This window comes from Bos taurus, chromosome 13 (assembly GCF_002263795.3).
Source record: "Bos taurus isolate L1 Dominette 01449 registration number 42190680 breed Hereford chromosome 13, ARS-UCD2.0, whole genome shotgun sequence".
Lineage (NCBI taxonomy): Eukaryota > Metazoa > Chordata > Mammalia > Artiodactyla > Bovidae > Bos > Bos taurus.
In genome coordinates this window covers 38329878-38353105 of record NC_037340.1, presented here as the reverse complement: position 1 = coordinate 38353105, position 23228 = coordinate 38329878, and the positions used below count along the sequence as shown (strand labels likewise).

The following is a 23228-nucleotide window of genomic DNA, read 5'->3' as shown; positions in this document are numbered from 1 at the left end:
AAGCATCAGGTGGGTCACACACACATGCACACACACATACACGGCTCCTGTCTCATGAAGGGTCTCTGTTACCATGGCAGAAATCACTGTTGCATGTGTATATGGATTTATTACAATATGTCTCTACTGAGTAAATCTCACAAAAGTAGGACTGACATAGATTATTATCCCTACACCTCAGTGTGAGCAGAGAGGACTGACCAGAGGGTAGAGGGGACATGGTCCCTGCTCCCCACAGGCCTGCAGACGCCTGCTCTCCACACAGGGCTGCTCAAGGGCCCTCAGTCATGTTGTAATAGAACACGGACAATTAGGTTTCATAGCAAACAGCTCAGACGGAAGATTAAAAAGTACATTTACAAAGCGGTTTGCCAGGGGTTGGATGAAGTTTAGAAACCTGAGTTGTTTTTGTAGAATCAGCTTGCTCTTGGGCTAGAAAATAACTTTGTTGGAAGAAGAGCATGAATTCCTTTCTTAATAATTTTGCTCTGATTACTTTCCCAAACTGGACACCAAAACTTTCAGAGGCCAATCAACTCTGAAATTCTGCCAGGACTTTGAGTTTTCAAGTGAAATTCAAACTTGGGGTACACAGTTTCCAAGTACAGCCCGTTTCCTCCTGAGCCTGAAGGCACACCCATCTCCTGTATCAAAAGACGAAGTCAATGTCCCCTCCTCTGGAACCTGGCAGGCCTGACATAGGCCTGACCGTTCCGAACATGGCAGAAGCAATAACACTCTGGGACCTCTGAGCACAGGCCATAAGGGAGCTGGTGGCTTCCTTCTCGAGTCCAGCTGCTGTGGTACCCAGGTGGGACACTGAAGGGCTGGTGGCCACATGTAAACAGGCTCTGGCGGACCAAGCTCCAGCTAAGTGGAGCCACAGGGTGCCCCTTCCTTCAGCTCATGAAGTAGAAAAATACCCAGCTGAACCCAGTCAACCCACAGACTCAGAAATAGTTATTGTTTTAAGCTACTAAGTTTTGGGGTGGTATGCAACTTGAGAACAGGTTACACCAGCCACTGAGCCTGTGAACAGCGTCAAGTCAGCATGTGGAGGTGAGGTCTGTGAGACCCCCGGATATGCACAGTCCTCACCCTATCTGTCTCCCTGGCTTCCACACCAGGTTAACCATCCTTAGCTTCTGCCTGGTCCATGAACTACCCCTGCCCCCTACCGGGCTCCTCCCTGCCACACTCATGCCACCCCATCCATCTGAACACAAGGCCAGAGCCTACTTTTAAAAAGTAATAAAAGTCACCTTCCTGGTCTGAAACTCCTACATGGCTTCCAGCTGTGCATTCAGAATACGACACAGACTCCTGTCCCACGCCCTGCAGGATCCACGACCCCATTGGCCAGGTCCTCTGCCCTTAAGACATTCCCACCCCACGTGCCAAATGAAATCCTGCCTCGGGGCCTTCCTGCCCTAAACCTTCCTGGACGGGCTCCTCCTGAGGATCAGAACCATGGAGCATCACCTCCACAAAAGGTGCAGTCCACCTCCCGCCCCGCTCCCCATGGCACTCACTTGAAGGAAAAGTCCCTGCTCGTTCAGTACTGTCATCTCCCTGCTCCTGGTGTCGGGGACCTCCTCTGTCTTAAGCCACTGTCTAATCCAGAGCCACGCCCTAACTCCCTTCAATTCCAAAAAGGCTGAGAGGTGAGGAAGCTGCAGAAGAAAAGTCTGAGGCCTGTAGAGGTTTAAGGATTATGAGGTTTAAGGCAAGAAGCCATCTGTTTCCATGAGAGAAGTGCAAGTGCTGATGCAGAAGCTGTGGCAGGTCATACAGAAGACTTAGGTGAGATAGTGACAGAAGGTGGCTGCACTAAACCACAGAATGTCAATGTAGATGGAACAGTCATCCAGTGGAAGAAGCTGCCATCCAGGACTTTAATAAGTAGAGAGGAGAAGTCAGTGCCTGGCTTCAGGCTTCAAAGCTTCAAAGGACAGGCTGACTTTTTTTTTTCTCTTAGGCTGACTCTCTTATGAGGAGGGGCTAATGCAGCTGGTGGTGTTAAGCTGAAGCCAGTGCTCACTCACCGTCTGATTTATGCTCCGTCTACACAGCCTGTGCTCTGTAAATGGAACAACAGAGCCTGGATGACAGCACATCTGTTTTCAACATGGTTTTCTGAATACTCTAAGCCAAGTGCTGAGACCCAATGCCAAAACTGAAAAGCCGAGAGGAAAAAAAAGCCCCACCCACCCCCAGAAAGGAAAAGAATATCTGAAAACTGTGGTGTAACTACTAAAAGTGTAATATATGCAAAATGGGAATAGCAGGAGGAGCACATAGGACAGAAGAAATACCTGAAATGATAACAGCTGAGGATTTCCCCAAGTTAATCAGACACCAAACCAAAACCACAGATCCAAGGAGCTCACAGAACGAGGAGGACAAATGCTAAGAAGTCTATCGGTCACCTGTAACAAAAGGGCAGAGGTGCCAGGCAAGATAAATGAAAGCAAAAGCACTTAAAGTGTGTGAATACAAATAAATATCAAAAACAAAGAGAAAACTGTGAAAGCTTCCAGGGCACAGGAGAATAAAAGAAGACCACCTATAAAGAAGCAAGTGTTAAGAATGACAACGCAGCTTCAGGAACAAGCTGATAGTGAGGTGATGATGAAGTGGTGATGCTAAATGTCAACAGGGGAAAAAAAATGACAATTTTATATCCAGCTATACTATCATTGAAATGTGAGAGTGAGGATGTTCTGAACTTCAAAAAGACCACATTTTAGGAACTGTTACAAAAAGTGCTTCAGCAAGAAATTAACCTGGAAGAAATGATGGGAAGTGAATGAAAAGTTTAAGTTTAGTGAGGTTTATTGTTGACTAAATAAGCAACACAATGGAAAAAAGGAAAAGGAGAGCAGGCAGAGGTAGTTTTTTGTTTGTAGGGCGAGGATCACATGGTAATATTTAAAAAATAATACAGAAAAAGAAATACATGTCTTAAGTTAAGACCTATAAAAAGAATAAAAATGGAACAATTTTCTCTATAGAAAAGCATCAACGTCACATAGACTATTTTCTCTGACTACAAAATAATCTGATTAGAAATTAAATCAATTACTAAAAGATAGTATAAAAATTCTCATGTATCTGAAAACTAAGAGTTATTTAGCACTAAATAACTCTTGAGTTAAAGAGGAAAGGTTAACAAAAATTGCAAAACACTAAATACTGAACTATAAAAAAAGTCACATCATTTCAAAAGTCATGAGTAATGGCTAAAATATCACAGGGACAGTTACAGCTACGAATATACTGATCAGAGGACGAGAAGGCAAGTGGATTGAACAAACGCATTTACGGCTGCTCCCCTATATAACTGTATTAAAGTGACACTAACATTCCAGGTTAAGATGGAGGATGAAACACAAACATTTAATTTTACTTCTTCCCAAAACCCCACCACAACTATAGAAATAGTCTTTAAAAATAAATAAATAAAAGACAAATACACAAGAACAAAAAGATCAGAAGAAACCACAGTAACTGGGAAGCAGATAGATTAAAATTAAGAGATTTCAAGCCAGAATCTAGAGCTGGCATTGGGTGAAGTGAGAACCAGTCCAACCTGTACTGCAGAATCCTCTTACAATGCAACTGGCAGCACCAGTTTTGTCTGGCACCAGGAATAAGGCAGGCAGAGAACTAAGGTGCAGGTAAAAGCACAAGCTGGAATCAAGATTGCTGAGAGAAATATCGATAACCTCAGATATGAAGATGACACCATCTTTATGGCAGAAAGTGAAGAAGAACTAAAGAGCCTCTTGATGAAAGGGAAAGAGGAAAGTGAAAAAGTTGACTTAAAGCTCAACATTCACAAAACTAAGATCATGGCATCCGGTCCCATCACTTCATGGCAAATAGATGTGGAAACAGTGGCTGACTTTACCTTTCTGGGATCCAAAATCACTGCAGATGGTGATTGCAGCCGTGAAATTAAGTCGCTTATTCCTTGGAAGGAAGGTATGACCAACCTAGACAGCATATTAAAAAGCAGAGACATTACTTTGCCAACAAAGGTCCGTCTAGTCAAGGCTATGGTTTTTCCAGTAGTCATGTATGGATGTGAGAGTTGGACAATAAAGAAAGCTGAGCGCTGAAGAATTGATGCTTTTGAACTGTGGTGTTGGAGAAGACTTGAGAGTCCCTTGGACAGCAAGGAGATCCAACCAGTCCATCCTAAAGAAGATCAGTCCTACCAATGAACACCAAAGAAGGGTGTTCATTGGTAGGACTGATGTTGAAGCTGAAACTCCAATACTGTAGCCACCTGATGTGAAGAGCTGACTAATTTGAAAAGACCCTGATGCTGGGAAAGACTGAAGGCAGGAGGAGAAGAGGACGACAGAGGATGAGATGGTTGGATGGCATCACCGACTCAACGGACATGGGTTTGGGTGGACTCCAGGAATTGGTGATGGACAGGGAGGCCTGGTGTGCTGCGGTTCATGGGGTCGCAAAGAGTCGGACACGACTGAGCGACTGAACTGAACTGAAAAGCTGCGTGCGGAGCAGTAAGACCCCTCAGCAGGGCTGTGCTCTCTGAGGCTCCAAGGGACAACCTATGCCAGGCCCTTCTCTCGGCTTTTGGTGTGGCCTCAAGGCCTGTGCTCCTCAGCTCTGCAGACACACCGCTCGAACCACTGCCTGGGCCGTCACTTGGCAGTGGTCCTCCTGTTCTTGGGAGGACACCAGTCATGCTGGGCTAAGGGCCCACTTTGCCCCATGCAACCTCAGCTTAACTACTTGTATCTGCAAAGGCCCTATTTCCATGTGAGGTCACATGCACAGGCACCAGGAGTCAGGAAAATACACACGTTTGGGGACACAATTACATCAGTGACCTGCAAAACACATTAAGCCTGTCTTCTTCTGGAAGGCTTCATCTAATAGCAGCATGCTCCATCCATGCTTCCTACACTATTTATGGATAAAGAGTTTAAAAAGGCAGAGGGAATGGTTAACACTAAAAGTCAAAGAGTCGCTTCCTCTGGGGGAATGGGCAGGCTGCAGAATTAAGGTGGTTTTAATGCCCTGTTTCTTACTGATCTTATTAACTTCTAAACTATACCTGTATGTGTTCTTGTATGGGTAAGATGCCTTTCATAATTTTAACAGTTAAGTATAGTGATTAAAAGGAACAAAGAACAGGTGCCCAGATGACAGCACAAAAGCATATGAATAAGTGGCAAGTGACTAAGACCAGGAGAGCCCAAACCTAAACAGCAACAAAAGCATATGAATAAGTGGCAAGTGACTAAGACCAGGAGAGCCCAAACCTAAGGTGGCTGTGAGGACAGGCCAGAACCAGTGTCTCAGGTCAGCAAGGATATCAGGTCCAAGTGAAGCTGAGGGCGGGCAGGGGGCCATAGACTGAGGGGTCTCTTGGGTCAAGAGGTATTAAAGCTCCAATGACACTTCTGCCATCCACATACAGAAACCACCTCTCCCTTCAGGGCAGACCAGATTGTCTGGAGGCTCCAATGAGAGATTCTGATGCAGCCAAGGGTAGAAGTTCTGTCCAGAAAACAGGGAGACTCAGGGGAAGTTTAACAACTGCATGGTCAGCCCCTGGCTCTCCTCACAAGGTTCCTAAGATGCAGGCAGGCAGGTTACGGCTTCCCAGGAAGGAGAAACAGGAAAAGAATTACAGGGATCCAGCTGGAGTGAAGGTCTTTGGAAACTACAGAACCCAGAGACCGAATCCAGCCTGCTTTCGTACATGCTGTTTCTGGCGCACAGTGACGCCTTTCATCAGTCGTGTATGCTGCCCTCACACCACACAGCAGAGCTGGGTAGCGAAGTTACAGCTACTTACTCTCTGACCCCTCAGAGAAAAGGCTTGCACACCTCTGGTTAAGAGGGTCCAACAGCCAAATAACAGGAGTGCTCCGAACAGACAGAAATAGATGCCAGGAAATTCCAGAACTCAAGAAAGAGCATTTCAAATAGAAAGGCCCATAGGGAAAGGCCCAGCACCGGGAAGAACAGCCCCACATGCAGCGCAGTGCTGGGTAACCAGAATACCAGCAGCAAAGTCCACACCCCACCAGTGTCCAGAGAAGACAGGTAGAAGACCAGCCCACCACAGAAGACAGGAAACATGCAAACAGTCCAGACAAGCAAAGCACAAACAACCAGGAAACAGGAGAATGTTCTAACTTCACCTGTAATCAAAGAAATGCATCCAAAAAACAAACAAAAAAACACGACTTCATTTTATAGCCATCAGAATAGCAAAATTAGTTAAGGAATGGTTAGCAGCAATGCCAGCAAGACACAGGGAGAGACTGGCTGGCTCCTGCCATGGGAGGGTGGAGTTCTGGCACTTGTGGTGCAATCACCTGTCCCTGGAGCGCTCACACACTAGTGTCCTCCGGCCAGGCGGACACCATGCCGACTCGCTGCTCTTCCTGCAGGGTGTCTCCTAACTACACAAATGAAACCACACCTTCACTCCTGCTCAGCTCAGCGTCTGGTACACTGGCACACTGTACATCCTCCACAAACCTGCCAGTCAAAGCTACAACCCAGAACATGAGTAGCCACCCTCGGAGACTAAGAGATATGCAGAGAATGTCTAGGTTCTGTCTAGAATACCCAAAAGGAAAACAGAAACCCAAACTCAGATGTATTCAGGAATGTTCACGCTGGACAATTAAAATAAACACAGCCCAGTCGTCTTTGCACTTCTCCCTTCACTGTTCTTCCACTCTCCAGAACGCACCAGGGAGCCGCAGTCCCAGGAGTTGAAGAGTGAGACAACACCCACCTGGTACCGGTCAAGGATTCTAAAGTCCTGACAGGTCGTCCTGTATGTGGCCTGTCCAGCTGGAAGCCTGGAAACTCCTCCATCTTTGGCCCCGTAAATTCCGTCCACTAACAGGAGCGCAGCGTTCACGACCTGATCCAGGTCAAAGAGTGGTAGCCCCCGGTCCCTTTTTGCCTGCCGGACGATCAGCTTCCGCTTCAGTCGCCGGGCCTCGGGGGTCATGGCCACGGCCCCAGGACAGGCCTCCAGCCGCCTGAGGAGCAGCTTCTCCTCATAGATGCTCACGGGGGTGAACTTGGGCCCCTTGGGCTTCCGGTCCTTCTCCAGTACAGGTTTCCTCTTCTCTCGAGCCCTCATCTGCAAGGACGTGTTGGAGTCTGTGTCCTCACTGTCGATGTCCATCCTGTCGGGCTTCTCCTCCTCACTCTCTACCTCCTGCTTGATCTGCTCGGGGGCCCTGACCTTCTTTCTGCCCCCGAGCCCTGTCCCTGAGGCAGCCGTACCGGCAGGGGGCGGGACGTACTCCATCCCAGGGTCTATGACACCGTCTCCTTCCATCTCATCGTCATCTGTGAGGAACAGAAAGTAAGTGAGGAAATGTGGCCCCACCGCCCCCCAGGGAAAGCACACTCACCACCCCAAGGGCCACACAGGCCCTGAGACCCCAGAACAACGGCTCACCATGAAACAAGGCCTGTGGCGGCATCACATCCGGAATGAGGTCAGCTTCCGAAAGCAGGCTGGGCGTGGCTGAGTGAGAGGCCGGGGTCCCTGGGGCGGAGAAGTCCAGGGATGGTGAGGGCGATGGGCTCGTGAGCGGAGTGCGGTCCGAGGAGCTCAGGGACGAAAAGTCAATGACTTCTCCTTTCTCGAGAATCACGTCGGGCCTGCGGCCTCGGCTGATGAATTTGACAGGTGTGGAAGAGCTGCTCCGGTCAGCAAAGCCAGCCGCCTCTTTCTGGGCTCTCCTGATATCCTTGGCTTCCTGAGTCCGTGATCTTTTCTCTTTCAGTTCCATGGCAGATTCCACAGGATTCCGACTCGCTCTCTTTCTAAGTCCCTCAACAGTGATGATGGGATCTAAAGTTGGTTTGGAGGCTGCTGGTGAAGAACAAAAGATCTAAATTTTTAAATACCGATTCAGCACTAGCTACTTTTACTAACTTATTGTGAATCTACTACCATAGAAAGAGAAATGTTCAATGAATGCCCTGAACTAAGATTAAGATTTCTCTTAACCAGGAAAAAGGAATTATAATGTAAATACAAACACTTTCCACACGGACCTTCACTTACTGGAACTGGTAAAGGTTAAAAGTTTAGAAACTGGGATGGCTTAGGGATGATAAAGAACCTGCAATGCAAGAGGCCTGGGTTCAGTGCCTGCATTGGGAAGATCCCCTGGAGAAGGGAATGGCAACTCACTCCAGTATTCTTGCCTGGAGAATTCCATGGACAGAGGAGCCTGGAGGGCTACAGTCCATGGGGTCACAAAGAGCTGGACACGACTGAGTGACTAACACTAAAAGTTTGATAATGCTCAGAGAGCACAGGGGAATAGGGTATTTTCATGTCTTTTTGGTAGAGCATAAAGTTTATCACATCTTTTTGGAGGGTAATTTGGTAATATGACTAAAATTTTGAATAAATATATGCCCTTTGATACAATAACCTATTTCCAGGAATTTATCACAAAATATTGGCAAATGTATTAAAGTATTGTTTAAATAACAAAAACAATAGAAATAACCAAAATGTGCATCAACAGGGTAATGGTTTAGTTATCATGCAGCTACTCAGTGAAATGCAATGAAATAAAAGGAACAGGATAGACCTACATGTACTGCTATGGAAAGATGGCCAAGATATACTTGGTGAGTGTGGAAAAATTGGAGAAGAGGTAATATAGTATGAACCAGTTTTTTTTTTTTTTTTTTTTAAGAAAACGCTTAAATATACAAAGAAGACTTCTAAAAGCACTCACAAGAGACAACAGTGGCCCCGCTGAAGTTAAGCTGCGGGAGGTGGAGAGGGACTTTCAGACTTTATAGCTTCAATATTATGTTTTATTCCCAGCTACATTGTTAAAAAGTTAAAAGTTTATTATCAAAACGATTTTAGATTAAAAAAATCAGATCAATATGTGACAGTAAGGAGCTACTGTTAGTTTTTTATAAGTGAGAAAATGCCATTAAGGTGAGGTTACAGGAAAGAACCCTTATGGCTAATAATGAAATATTTAAGAAGGAACTGCTGATACCTGGAAGTTGCTTCTGAATAACCCAAGGGTGTGGATGGGTGGGGGGCTGGGAAGAAGCACCCAGGGGCCCAGATAAATGACATTAAAGGAGATCTCCAGGGTTAACAGCTAAAGTGAAGACAAAAGTGTGAAGGGATTCACTACATGACTCTCTTCACATCTGTATATTTAACATTTTCCATACTAAAAAGGTTAAAAACATAAAAAAAAACTTACTGAAAATAGACAACCTTTTAGATACCCAAGGAAATTTATAAAGTTGCTAAGTCATGTCTGACTCTTTTGTGACTCCATGGACTGTAGTGCACCAGGCTCCTCTGTTTAGGGGATTCCTTGATTAGGAAGTTACAAAATATTTTTGTACACTATTTATTTACAGAATAAAAACCTGTGTTAGAAGAAAACTGTGGAGCAGAGCAACTCCAGGGAGGCCACAGTGCCTGCCTGGTAAAAATAGGTCGTCTACACTGGCATTTCTGGGCTCATGACAGTACCTCTCACTTTCAGAGCGGAGGCGGACAGCTTCTCTCCCTCAGGTTTCAGCGTTGGGGGCCTGTTGTGGACGAGCTTCCACCATCCTGGTTCTCCGAACTCCTGAGCTCCCGAGCGGAAGTACATGGGGCTCCCCACGCTGAGGCAGCCAGCGACCGTGCTCCACCAGGTGGAAGTCTTCTTCCTGAGAGTCCGAGGATTTAAAAATTATTGGCTTTACAACTCTCTCCTTACCTAGATGGTGCAGTCTCTGCCTCCAGGTCTGGGATGGGCTACGGAACCTGCCTCTTTGAAGGAACAGAGCTCTTCAGGTAAGGGAGAGGCACAGGGTTCTGTATGGCTTCAAATCCCGTCTCCACCACCCCTTCTATTAACAGCTGCCTCAGGTTCTTCATCTTTAAAATCAGGATAATAAAACTGGCAAGGCTGCTGAGAGGATTAAATGGAATAATGCCATAAAACAGAGCTCATAAAACACTTCTTATCAGAATCCACATGATTATAGAGTTTTAGTTGGGAAGATCCCCTAGAGCAGGGAATGGTAACCCACTCCAGCATTCTTGCCTGGGAAATCCTGGTGGGCTACAGCCCATGGAGTCTGACACAACTTAGCAACTAGACAACAACAACAGGCTAATTTTATTTAACTTGAGCTGCTTTTATGTATGGGGAAAAGGAAATGGCAACCCACTCCATTCTTGCCTGGAGAATACCAGGGACAGAGGAGCCTAGTGGGCTGTCGTCTACGGGGTCACAGAGTCGGACACGACTGAAGCGACTTAGCAGCAGTAGCAGCATTTATGTATCAGTTAAACCAAGTCTCAGGAAAGCAAGCAGGAGAGTCCTTAGCCCTGGTAAGTAGTTCATTTTACACACGGAGTCGGAGGCATCCCTCATTCTGCTACCTGCCTTCACGTAGCAGAGGAGGAATATAACTATATGGTATGTCCCACAAACACAGAGTCGAGCCTCAGGGGAATAATCAACTCTAACCAAATCCCCCACCCCCCAACCAAAACACAACAAGCATTTAAAAATAACTACACTAGAGTGTATACACCCAAAATTTTAAATATGTAAAATGTCAACTGGGGCTTCCCAGGTGGTATAGCGGTAAAGAATCTGCCTGCCAATGCAGCAGACGCAGGTTGGATCCCTGGGTCAAGAAGACCCCCAGGAGTAGGAAATGGCAATCCACTCCAGCATTCTTGCTGGGAAATCCTGGTGGGCTACAGTCCATGGGATCACATAGAATTAGACACAACTGAGCATGCACAGCACACAAAATGTCAAGTACTCAGGTTCCTGTAAAAAGTTGGTCTATTATATAAGGAAAGTGTTCTATTTCCACCTCAAAAACATAAACCAGTGACCAGAAATCCTGAAGAATCGTCTTTAATTACAAAGGCCAGTCTAACAATGGAAAATACTGCTGAAAAGGCAAAGGAGAAAGGTATTCTTAAGAACAGAGATACACTAGACAAATACAGACAAACCAAAAGAATTCCACACAAAAAAAACAAAAAGACTGTAAAGGGCCTAAGCACTAAGATGGGAGAGTGACCCCCAGCCTCTGGCCCCAGAGTACCTCTCTTCTGCTACCATCTCACCTGGTTTTGAAACTTCCAGACCCCCACCCAGAGGTCTGACCAGGGGAACCTACTCCAGAGGTCTCTGGAGCTCTGTTCATTTTTCTTCCCATTGTCCTATTTGGCTTCAAATCCCTCTAGTGAATTTCCCATTTCAGTTATTGTACTTCTCAGCTCCAGAACTTCTTTTTTATTTACTTAGGACTTCCATCTCTTTGATGGTATTTCTGTTTCATTCATACCTTGCTGCCTGATGTTTCCCACCTCTTCCTTTAGTTCTCTGGGCATCTCTAAGCTGTTCTAAAGTCTTTGACTAGTAACTCCACCATTAGTCCTTCTTCAGGGATAGTTTCGGGTTTATTTTTTCCCTTCAAATGGGTCATACTTTCTGGCTCTGTGTATTCCTTAGGGTTTGTCTGTTGAAAACAAACATCCGACATTTGGACGTCAGTCTTTCTTCTTTCCCCAGGGTTCACTGGACATGATGGCTGCAAGCTGTCTCTGTGCCAGAAATCAGCTGGACTGAAAACTCAAGGTCCTCTTGGCTCACGTCTAAGCCTGTGCCTTCCCCTGGGCATGCATGGAGACTAATCGCCCCTGTATAGATGGTTGCTTTCGAACATCTTCAGTCTTCAATGTCTGGCTCCAAAAGAGGGACAAAGAGGAAAGTGAAGGTGGGGAAGAAGGTGCCAGCCCTTAAGTTCCTTTAAAGTCAATCCAGCCAGAGAGGCGGGGCCTGCAACAGTGCGGGGAGGTGCAATGACAAAGGCTGCTTACCCCTTTGTCAGCACTTCTGTGATCAGAAGCAGCAGCGGGAGATCAGAGCACAGATATGATTGGAGGACACGGTCCTGTGTGTGCATCCAGACCCCACACTGTGCCAAGCTGCTCCTGGAAGGCGTGTGTGGCTGTCTGTCACTGGGCTGAAGGATGTGAGGTCATTAGACACTACTGTACTCAGAGCTAAAATTGACCAAATGGACTGTAATTTATGGTCCAGCTTCTTCTAGAGGACAATCCACCAAGTAGAACAGCACTGACCACGAAAACCTGCCAAGATCTAATTTGATCAGTTTTTTCCCTTCTCTGCCCCTTACAAATGGGGTGTATTAAGTTCCATAAATAGACCTATATAATTAAACTAAGACAACAGATTTCCTTTCCTTAAGAAAAAGAACCAGTTAAACTGTCAGTTCTTTTCTTAGTACCACTAAATATCTCCAGAACAAAAATAGCTCCTTTTGTAAAAAGGCACTGAATCTATTTCTCCTCATGGCAGCCTGCAGACGGTCACCCTCCCCGATCCCGCAGCAACTCCGGCACAGCTGTGACTTCTTGGCATCTGAGGACATGGGCGAGGACAGGCACAAACTCCCTGTGCCCACCTTTATCGTGTCCATATTGCCCCAAATCTGCAGGATTCGTGCATCTCACCCAGAACTTCAGAAGGCAACTAACAATCACAGTCTCAAACAATCCGCCAATGCAACTGCCAACTTGCTAAATCCCTGAGAGCAATGAAAATCTTGCTCGATGCACATGTACCTTCAGCTTCAACGTCTGGTCTGGATGTCTGTGGCCCGGCATCCCTACATCTGATGACCCAAGGAGTGGGTCACAAAGGAGGGGCAAACTCAAAGCATCATGATGAAAAACAGTAACAAATGCGGAGTAGGAAATGGCAACCCACTCCAATATTCTCCCCTGGAAAATTCCATGGACAGAGGAGCCTGGCAGGCTACAGTGCATCAGGTCACAAAGAGTCAGACACGACCGAGCAACTGAGCACCCAAAACATATTGCTCAGAATATACAGGTACCATCTTCCAGGGAATGCAATATACTTCATATTAAGTCAGATCTCCAAAGTGTCTGTATCTATTTTTTTAACTTTTTATATTTGAGTACAGTTGATTAACAATGTTCTATTAATTTCAGGTATAAAGTGATTCAGTTATGCATATACATGTATCTATCCTTTTTCAAATTCTTTTCCCAACTAGGTTGTTATAGAATATTGAGCAGAGTTTCCTGTGCTATACAGCAGTAGGTCCTTGTCACTTATCCATTTTAAAAATAGCAATATGGAGCTTCCCTGATGGCTCAGTGATGAGGAATCCACCTGCCAATGCAAGAGGTACAGGTTCGATCTCTGGTCCAGGAAGGTCCCCCGTGACAAAGCAACTACGCTCAGGACTACTGAGCCTATGCTCTAGAACCCAGGAACCACAACTACTGAAGCCTGTGTGCCCTAGAACCTGTGCTTCGCAGCAAGAGAAGCCACCTCAATGAGAAGCCCACGCATTGAAACTAGAGAATAGCCCCTGGTCACCACAACTAGAGAGAACCTATGCAGCAACAAAGACCCAGCATAGCCAAAAATAATAAATAAATAGGTAAATTTTTTTAAAAAAGAGTAACAAATGAATAAACCACATGCATGTAAATCTGCCTAGACCTGGCAAAGTGTTATGAATGCCAAAAAGTACACAATGGTTTCTACCTTCCAGAGCTAATAAAGACAAACACTAGTAATTAATGAAGAGCAACTTCAATGAGTCCAGTCAATAACTGCCATTATTTCTCTTCTTCTGACCTCCTATAAGGCACTGACTCTAAAAGGACATAATAGTCCTCTGTCCTCAAATTAGTCACCTACCCAGCTATTATGCAGCTTCATTTAATCAAACTCTGATTTTCAACAGTCTAAGAATCTGTTCAAACATCTTCCTGCTCAGTAGAAACCAGTAGTTTCCCCTGGATGTAGGGTAAGAAGTATGGAAACCTACACTTATATCTATGCTGGTAATTATACCCACCTCTGCTGAGATTGTTAACTTAAAGTGAAATCATCTTCTGGATTAAAAAATTTTTAGGAACCGCCTCAAGTGTATACGCTAAAGCTCTAAAGGCTTGCATTAGGCTGTCTTAAGTCGCATGTATTTTGCTCTTTACATCTTCATTCAAGGATAAGACTTTTAAAAGTCACATTACCTATTTCCTAGTAGAAAAGTCCAGTGTTTCTCAATAAAGGCACAGATGTCTTCCTTCCACCGGAAATAGCCCTGCCTCCCGCTGCCTTCCAGGGACAAGTTGTACATCGCCAGCACGACCACCTGGAACACAAGTGCACAGGTTGGGAGAAAAGTACCAACAGGAAGAACGTTTGCTGTTTGAGTGGGCATCAGGGGAGGGGAAGGATAACACCCTGGAGAATCTTCAGTACAGAATTCTACTTCCTGTTTGCTTTCCACAGATGAGCATCACTTAGCCTTGTAATCACGTGCACTTGCTCCTCACATGTCACCAACGCCAGGCTGCTGTGTGGCTGAGCTGGTGAAGAGTAAGGACTGTCCTAAGCACCCCCATGCCCGCCCCCTCCATCACTCAAAGGCAGCACTAAATGCTATGTTAACCACAGGCATCAGGAGGCCCCAGGGGCTGCTCCATTTGGTGTTGCTGACAGACAGTGCTGACCTTTACTAAATATTCTGAGCATCACCCCTGCACATACACTTTCTAAGCCCTTCAGAGGCAGAAACAAGAGACTATCAGAATTTCAGAACTGAAGACAATGTGAGGTACCATCTACTCTGGGTTTAGCCTTTCTCAGCCATGGCCAACTTCTCCCGAGATGAAACTGGCATGGACGAGGGATAGAGACCTGACGGGCCTGGCTGCCCTGTTTATCCTCAGAGAGCATGACACCCCCAGCTCCACTGCATCTGGCCCAACCATGTATTTCACAGGTAATGCATTCACAGCCCCAAATGGGGAAGTACCTTCTTGAAATATAAATAACACACTGTATAGAAGAGAAAAGAACAAAAAAGGAAGTAAAAATCATTTTAAATCCACCATCAAGAAATCATCTTTTTTAACATTTTCGGTGACGGTCCTTTCAGACATTTCTCTTCTCATCTAAAGAAAGTTTTGTAGTCATAAACGGACAAGAATCTATACATGCTATTCAAAACCATGTTTTCATCCTTATAAAAATAATGATTAATTTTGGGTCAATGAAACTGAAAAGGGGACAGAGAATCTAAGAAGAGAGTCCTTCCATAATTCCAAATCTGCCTATATGTGCACACATCAGAATAATGGTAATATTAATCTGATCTTGCCAAGACAAAGTATTCTATGTATGCTTTGGAAAAAAAAAACAATACCAGTTATAATATTCATTAGACTGTAAACATCCTCAGTACAAGCTTCATTTTCTACTCACATATTTTCAGGCAAGTCAAAAAACGCTCCCTAAAACCACCATTGACAGATTTCATTAGATGTCCTAATAAAAGCAACAATAATTAAGATGACAGTCCCAGGCTGCAAACACAACTACAATCTATAAGGACACCATAAGTGACTTAGACGGTATAACAAAATCACCTTCTGATCCTGTTTATTTCCCCTCATAGCAAAAAGTGCTAGGGATAATTAACCTATTTGTCTGCTTATCATCTAAAACAAATGTCCAGAAAGTCAGCTGCCTGGGGCTGTCTTGGCTGTCTCATTCACCATAGAAAAGAAAGAGCTGGATGAGAATTAGCTAGTCTCGACTAGACTCTACTCTCCAGGCCTAGAACAGTGCCTGGTGCATGGTATGCACTCGGTATTTGTTGAAAGAACAAACATAAAAACCGAGTGAAAATGAAAGTGAAAGTCACTCAGTCATGTCCAACTCTTTGCGACCCCATGGATTATAAAGTCCATGGAATTCTCCAGGCCAGAATACTGGAGTGGGTAGCCTTTCCCTCTGCCAGGGGATCTTCCCAACCCAGGGATGGAACCCAGGTCTCCCGCATTGCAGGCGAGAGACCTTTACCAGCTTTACCAGCTGAGCCACAAGTAAGTGATGTTTAATTCATAATTTTTAGAACTTAAAAGGCTGCATATACCATTGATGCCTTGCTATAAACATATTAATATAAAAACAAACCCCCCAAAATTAACACAACCTGGAGATCAGTTATAAGATACTATTCAGGCAATAGTTGGGCAGGGTTAGGTTGGCCAACTTCACTTTTTTTAAATTGAAGCACAGTTGCTTTCAGAATTGTATTGTTTTCAGCTGTAGTGTAGTGATTCACCATCTTCACATTTTTTAGAATGGTTTTTTCTAAAAACAGCTGCCAGAAAAATGTGAACCTCTTTGATTAAAATCAGAAATTTGGTATTATATATAAATGAAACTGTGTGGGTGAGATTTTCAAGAATCTCAAACCCAGTGTGCTAAGTTGGCAGTGAGTAATTTTACTAAGAACTCTTTTCTCCACATATTCTGTATGATTTTCATTGTGAAAAAGTGACCCTCAAAACAACTCAAAAGCTCATACGTTAAGTTCCTCATTCTCTAGACACTTACTCCAATAAATCTGGGGCAGACCAACCTCACAAACTCTAGAGGTTTTACTCACTTGCTGCCATGTCAGCTTCAGCCTCTCATACTGCTCCTTGCCATCTTCTGAGCAATCAGAACAGGTAAACCTAAAAAAATTATCGCCCTTAAGGTAACTGAGCTGTTCCCTCAGCTGACCTAGGAGGAAAACAAAAAGATACATCATTAGAACAAAGTAACCAAAGGTTTAATCAGTTTACCAACCATTTTCCAAGTTTCCCAGGCCGTCTTCCATTTTTCTTTCAGCCAACCCAAGTCGGAAGGTTATTCTTCTACTATCAAGTGCATGCCCAGTAAGATAGATCCGTGGTTCCCTGACTTTCAGAAGACATTGAGAAGACAGGTACGGTTATCCTCACTGGCTGTTCCAACTGTTAACATTCCTGACTCCTACAAGAGGTCTCCTTACATACCCTTTAAGAAATATCTGAGCTCCCACTGTGCCATTTGGCTAGGAACTGGGAACAGGATGCCCAGGGCAGATGCGCTGAGCGCCCTCAGAGGCTTATAGCTGCTGCGAGGGGCATAGGGCGGGCAAGCAGGTAACAGCACCACAGCTGCTCTCCATCCTGTGTATCAGAACCACCCAAGAAGCTGTTTGTTTTAATATCCCTGGGCTTGTCCCACACACAGTTAATCAACCTCTAGATGTAGGGCATTTTCTGAAGTTCCCCAGGAGATGCTGAAGCTCTGGGAGACATGAAGACCCCTGGAGTGGAATGTGATGTGCTCAGTAGGGCAACGTGAGGGCACATAAAAGAGATGCCAATCTACACTAGGAAGACAGGAGAGCTGGAAAAAGTGGGGGCACTGGGGCCTGAAGGATGCTTAGAATTGACAGGTGTAAAAAGGTGCTGGGGGTGTAGGGAGGATAGAGGCTGCAAAGACACACGTTCCACAAAGGAAATTCACATGTGCAAAGTCCCAGGGAAAAGAAAGACCTGCTCGTGGAGAATGAAAAGGTCACCCTGGCTACAGAGCTCTGCGGGGATTATCTGTGGGGAGAGGAGGACATGAAGGAGAGGCTGGAGCAGTTGCAGGTGCCCAGCAGGAAGGGCGGTTTACAGTGAGGACAGGAGAGAGCCACCCAGCCATCCAGAACCCTGGATCTACAAGCAGAGACAGCTCAAGAGCAAAAACTAGCTAGTGCACATGTGCGTGCCTGTGCGCACGCATACTTGTATGTGCTCAGTCGTGTCCAACTCTTTGTGACCTCACGGACTATAGCCCCGTCAGGCTCCTCTTTCCGTGGTATTTTCCAGGCAAGATAACTAGAATGGGCTGCCATTTCCTACTCCAGGGGATCTACTTGACCTAGGGATTAAACCCATGTCTCCTGCAGTGGCAGGTGGATTCTTTACTCCTGAGCCACCTGGGAAGCCCCCAAAACTAGCTTATAGGTAGTAAATTTTAGGTTTGCTTTCTGTGAAAATGGTGTTACTTTATTAAATAGTAATTAGGAATCTGAACAGCTGAATCCATCTTAAAAACATCTCCACATACCAGAAAATGACCCAGTTCACAACAAAAAATACACATACACACATATATCTAAATTTCTCTGACTTGGTTACAGGTTCCAGTACACAGAGTACTCCTCCAATACATGTGTCTTTACCAGTCTCCATCTAACGGGAAAGCCCTGCTTCGGTAACTGCCCTGATGCCTGGCAAAGGACCTCCTGGGGTGTGTGTGTGCATCTACTAGCAGATCTACCAGCAGATCAAGGAAGCCAGCAAGAAGAAAACACTAGAAACAGGCACAACACATTTCTAATCTGCTAATTCCTTATATCAGCAAACTATCGCAGCTGTTTTCCATGTAGGTTAAATATTACCTGAGTTGTAAGTCTGAACTTCAGCTCTATGCTGGGCCTAGAATTTGGTTGCAAATCCACAATAATGTGACCCTGATAGAAAAATGCAGCTGATTCTTTAAGTCACACAGAATTTCTAATTTTTACTGGGTGGCAATCAAGAACGTTAATTTAACAAAGTGACAGAGGTTGGCAGTCATATTTATTAGGACAAATGTGTCTATGTTTTATATAAGCCTGCAGTTAAGCAACTAAACTAGTAATAAATCAAAGAGTTATCTTTTTATTTAGATCTACTTCACATTCCTGTTTCTTTCACAGGTTAGGAAAACACATCTTCCCACAGGAACTGACAGAGCAAAGGAAAGGAGAAGCTCCTTACTGGCTGGGATCCACTTCTGGCACTTGTCGCAGAAGTAGGACAGCTGCTCCTCCATCCACGACACATCCCCTTCGTCACTGTTGAGGGAGTCCCCGCTATGGTCGTGAGACAAGTCCACAGATGCCTGGTCCTCCGACTCCACGATCAACAGGGTCTCCCCCTCCACCTCCCCCTCCTCCAGTCCCTCCGAGGTTGATGTTCTCGTGGCTTCATCGTCGTGCCGACTAATCAAACCGCTCAGGTGGATGCTACCCTCCATCCCTCCCGGCTCACAGGGTCAGGGTTCTCAGGAACAACTCCAATCCTTGGACACCTCTACGCAGACACAAGGGGCTCTAAAGACATTATTTAGAATATATGAGCCATTGTCCTTTTTCTGATCAAGTTTAAAAGGACAGTGAGTAAAAAAGATTTCACTAAGCTGTTCTCCATCAACACACACATTGAATGCTGTCTCTTTCATCAATACTTCACACACACTTCAAGTCAAGTTTCTTGAGATCCCTTTGCCAACACCATTTTCTCTCTTTCTGCTTCAAGTTGCTCAGTCAGAAGAATCTGCTCTCCCAAAAGACGAATATTTTCTTTTTTCCGATTCTGCCTTTCAATGTCTCTGATCACTCCATCATGAAGCCTCTAAAAATGTAAGAAACAGATTTCAGTAAAACTGGAACAGGTAGTTCCCATCCTTGTATCATTCAAATCTAAAACACAGTTTAGATACAGTTAAAACTTTTAGATTCCAACTACCCAATTACTATTTTAATTTACTGTATGCTGCTGTTGCTAAGTCGCTTCAGCCGTGTCCGACTCTGTGCGACCCCATAGACGGCCTCCTACCAGGCTCCTCTGTCCCCGGGATTCTCCAGACAAGAACACTGGAGTGGGTTGCCATTTCCTTCTCCAATGCATGAAAATGAAAAATGAAAGTGAAGTCGCTCAGTCGTGTCCGACTCTTAGCGACCTTGTGGACTGCAGCCTACCAGGCTCCTCCGTCCATGGGATTTTCCAGGCAAGAGTACTGAAGTGGGGTGCCATTGCCTTCTCCCAATTTACTGTATAAATGTAATAAAGAAACCATAAAATTAACTTGGTAGACTGTCATAGTATTATTACAGACTTCTTATTGTCTTTTAGAGAAGTCCACATCATTTAATACAAATATGGTAAATAACAATTAAAAATTAAAAACTGGGGCTTCCCTGGTGGTCTAGTGGGTAAGAATCCTCCTGCCAATGCAGGGGACACAGATTTGATCCCTGCTTCTGCTGGGAAGATTCCCCATGCTTCAGGGCAACATTAAGCCTGTGTACCACTATTTAGCAGATGTGCCTCAACACCCTCAAGTCTGTACTCCACCACAGTAAAAAGCCTGAGCACTGCAACCTGCAACAAAGAGTAGCCTCCACACCCTGAAATCAGAGAAAGCCCAAGCACAGCAACAATGACTCAACAGCCAAAAATAAATCTCTTTTTAAAAAAAGAAAGAAAAACTGCCACTGTGCTGAATTTTAGAAGTTTAGTTGATATATGATACTTTAAAAATTTGAGAGCAATGGAAAAAAATAAAACAAGTGAAAAACAACAAACAAAAAAGAAACAGAAGAAAAAAAGAGAGCTAAATAAAAATTTGAGGAGGGAATTCCCTGGCGGTCCAGTGGTTAAGAATCTCCGCTTCCACTGGTTGGGGAACAAAGACCCTGCAGGCCACCTATGTCCCCTGCCCCCCAAAAAAAACCTTGATGAGAGTTAAAGTAACTGTGAACTACATTCCTATTAGCAATTGTCCTAGCTGAATAATAAATATCATAGAAAAAAAGTACTAAAATTTGAACACAGTTTAAGAATGCGAGAAAGTAAAGAACGTGGCTTGTTCTGTTACATAAACAGAATAAGTAAAAATTACACAGAATTACCATCAATTACCTAATGGGCAGAGAAGGGGAAAAAAAGAAAGCTATCAGCAGAGGAAAAACAAAGGCCCACCAATGGCAATTACTTTCACAAACACTAATGACAGAAGGTTCCAGAACATGAATGTGGCATCTAAGATGACTTCCTGAAGCATCAATCCAGTCATTATTAATAACAAACATTTTATAGTTTACAGGTCATTAAATACTCTCCTAACAGTGGCCTGTGAGGCAGAATAATGGGGGCAGGGCGTGGGACCTGGGTAAATGTTTTTTTGTTTTTGTTTTTTTAATTTTAAACCAGACCTCTTTCAAATAAACTACAAGGTAAGTATCTCCATCTGCAAGGCTAGCTTGCAATTCATCAACAAGCACCAAGTTAAAGATCTGTTTGTTTTTGGTTTTTAAATTTACTATTATGTCTACTTTAACAACTCACCAAGTACCTCGGTGCTGGCCCTCCTCCAGGCCTGGAGCTTCAGTGCTCATCATCAGGGAGCTAAGAAATTTAAGAGTCCTGGGACTGATACACAACTGAAACCCATCTGTCTTGAACCCTGCGCCCTTGGCCAGATCTCCAGACAGAATCGGAAGCTCTCATTCTACTCTTCCCTCCCCAGCTCCTGTCCTGTGGGCCTCCTGTCAGGACACATTGACACACCCCACCCAACCCCTGAAGCCCACACCTTCCACACCTGCTCTGAGGTCCTCCCTTCCTTTCTCAGACTTTGGCACATGGCTTAGGTTCTTGTTCTCCATCCATCATTTGCTAGTTTCCCCCCCAAGTTTCAAGATCTGTGCCAACTGCCTGGCACACCCTTCCTGGGACTTCCAGTTGACAACTGTGCTGACCACCCAGACCTCTTCATTACCATAACTCTTAAACCTGGAACCCAGCTCCTGGTGCAGTTCTTACTCCTCGGGTAGTACTGCCAGTTTTGCTGGCTTCCTGTGAGGATGAGTGCTCCGTACAGTGCCTGGTATGTGGTAGACAGTCAGGAAACAACGGGGGACCACGCCAACCACTGATTTATTTCTTGCTTCCCTGAACCTTCCAACACACCCAACCATGTCAAATCACATGTCCTCCTCTTTCCCAGGAAGTAAGCCACATGAATGACTGGACGGATAACAAACACAAGTTATTCTGGTCAACCTTCACCTCTAACTTACAAATATCTAAACCTTTCACTTTTCGCATTCTAACAGCAGTTCTCAACTCTGGCTGCATGTTAGAACCCCTGGGTCGCTTTTAAAACATACTTAAGCAGGATCCACACCCGCAAGAGATTCTGATTTGACAGGTCTGGAGCAGGACCCAGGCGGTTTCACGGTATTTAATAAAAAAAAAAAAAAAACTTCCCAGGAATACTGGCACTTGTAGCTGGGGGTCAGAACCAAGCTTGAGCCCAGCCTTACTCTACACTCGGAAAAACCCCTGCTCCCTGACCTCAGAGTTACATCCGCTACAGCATTCTCAACCCCCTTGTCAAATTTCCTCCCATCACCATCTTTTCCTTCTTAGAGAAGGAAGCCTCCTGCCTCTGTTCGGAAAGCTATCCCCTTAGCTGTGTTAGTTGCTCAGTCGTGCCGGAGTCTTCGCGACCCTATGGACTGTAGCCCCCCAGGCTCCTCTGTTCATGGAAATTCTCCAGGCCAGAGTACCCGAGCGGGTTGCCATGTCCTCCTCCAGGGGATCTTCCCCACCCAGGGATGGAACCCAGGTCTCCCGCATTGCAGGCACATTCTTTACCCTCTGAGCCACCAGGGAAGTCCCTTAGAGCCCTACTTTAAGCCCAAATCTCTCATCTCCTCCATGTCCTGTCATCGTTAATCATTCCATTCCCTCCGCTAAATCCCTGTACCACCGTCGGCCTCGTCTGCCGATTTCCAGAGAGTGGAACAGGACAGAGGCCTCGCCGGCAGCATCTCCGCACCACCAGCACACGCACCGACTCCCCCCCCCTCCCATTGCCTGTGCCCACCCGGGGCGACCCAGGCTCCGCCGCCCCAAGCCACTCCCCTCGCTCGACCCTCAGACCCACGACCAGCTGCTCTTCCTCTTCTTTCTTCCCTACGAGCTCGGGGCCAAGGCTTGCGCCCGGGGGTCACGCTGACCGATTGGGAAACGGAAGACCCGAGAACTGAGAGACACAGCGGAGACGGTCAGTCTCCCGCGCTCCGACCCCGGCGGGCCCGGGGGCCGGGGTGGGGGGCGTCTCGGAGCCCAGTGTACCCGGGGACTCCCCCCTCACCCCCAGGACCGTTCCTCCCAAGGAGAAGGGGGTCCCCCGGCCCCGGAGAAGGGAGGAAAGGCGAGGAAAAGAGGCACCACGCGGAGCCAGGCCCGAGGCCCGAACCGGGCGGGCCTGGAACACCGACCTGCCGGTCCTGCCGCTGCTTCAGATGCACGCCCGCCACGGTGGCCGCAGTCAGCAGCACCGAGAGGCCCAACACCACCTTGGAGCGTCTGGACATCCCCGTCGCCTGCCTGCCTGCCGGCCGCGGGCTCTGCTCGCAGCGCCTGAGGCCCGGGGCAGCCGCCGCCGCCGCCGAGTGAGCATCGCCGCCAGGGG

At 45.8% G+C, this 23228-nt stretch overlaps 2 protein-coding genes across 4 annotated transcripts in view; both read right to left on the bottom strand.

Moving 5' to 3' along the window:
- The window catches only part of KAT14 (lysine acetyltransferase 14), a 26366-nt gene extending 6917 nt beyond the window's left edge, over nucleotides 1-19449 (bottom strand). The window contains exons 1-7 of one of the 3 annotated variants that reach the window (XM_059892743.1): nucleotides 18740-18998; nucleotides 16561-16679; nucleotides 14132-14253; nucleotides 9551-9732; nucleotides 7478-7897; nucleotides 6797-7365; nucleotides 3914-3998 (exon numbers count right to left, since the gene is read on the bottom strand). In XM_059892743.1, the coding sequence (XP_059748726.1) occupies nucleotides 3914-3998; nucleotides 6797-7365; nucleotides 7478-7897; nucleotides 9551-9732; nucleotides 14132-14253; nucleotides 16561-16679; nucleotides 18740-18998 (1756 nt within the window). Of the gene's footprint in view, nucleotides 1-3913; nucleotides 3999-6796; nucleotides 7366-7477; nucleotides 7898-9550; nucleotides 9733-14131; nucleotides 14254-16560; nucleotides 16680-18739 lie in introns of all 3 variants that reach the window. The other 2 variants (NM_001206055.1, XM_025000797.2) reach the window with 2 other exon arrangements.
- On the bottom strand, nucleotides 19226-23228 carry PET117 (PET117 cytochrome c oxidase chaperone). The gene is made up of 2 exons (XM_025001031.2): nucleotides 23035-23228; nucleotides 19226-19375 (listed from the first exon to the last, which is right to left on the bottom strand). Exons 1-2 carry the CDS (start codon nucleotides 23128-23130, stop codon nucleotides 19226-19228), a joined length of 246 nt encoding a protein of 81 aa, XP_024856799.1. The 5' UTR covers nucleotides 23131-23228.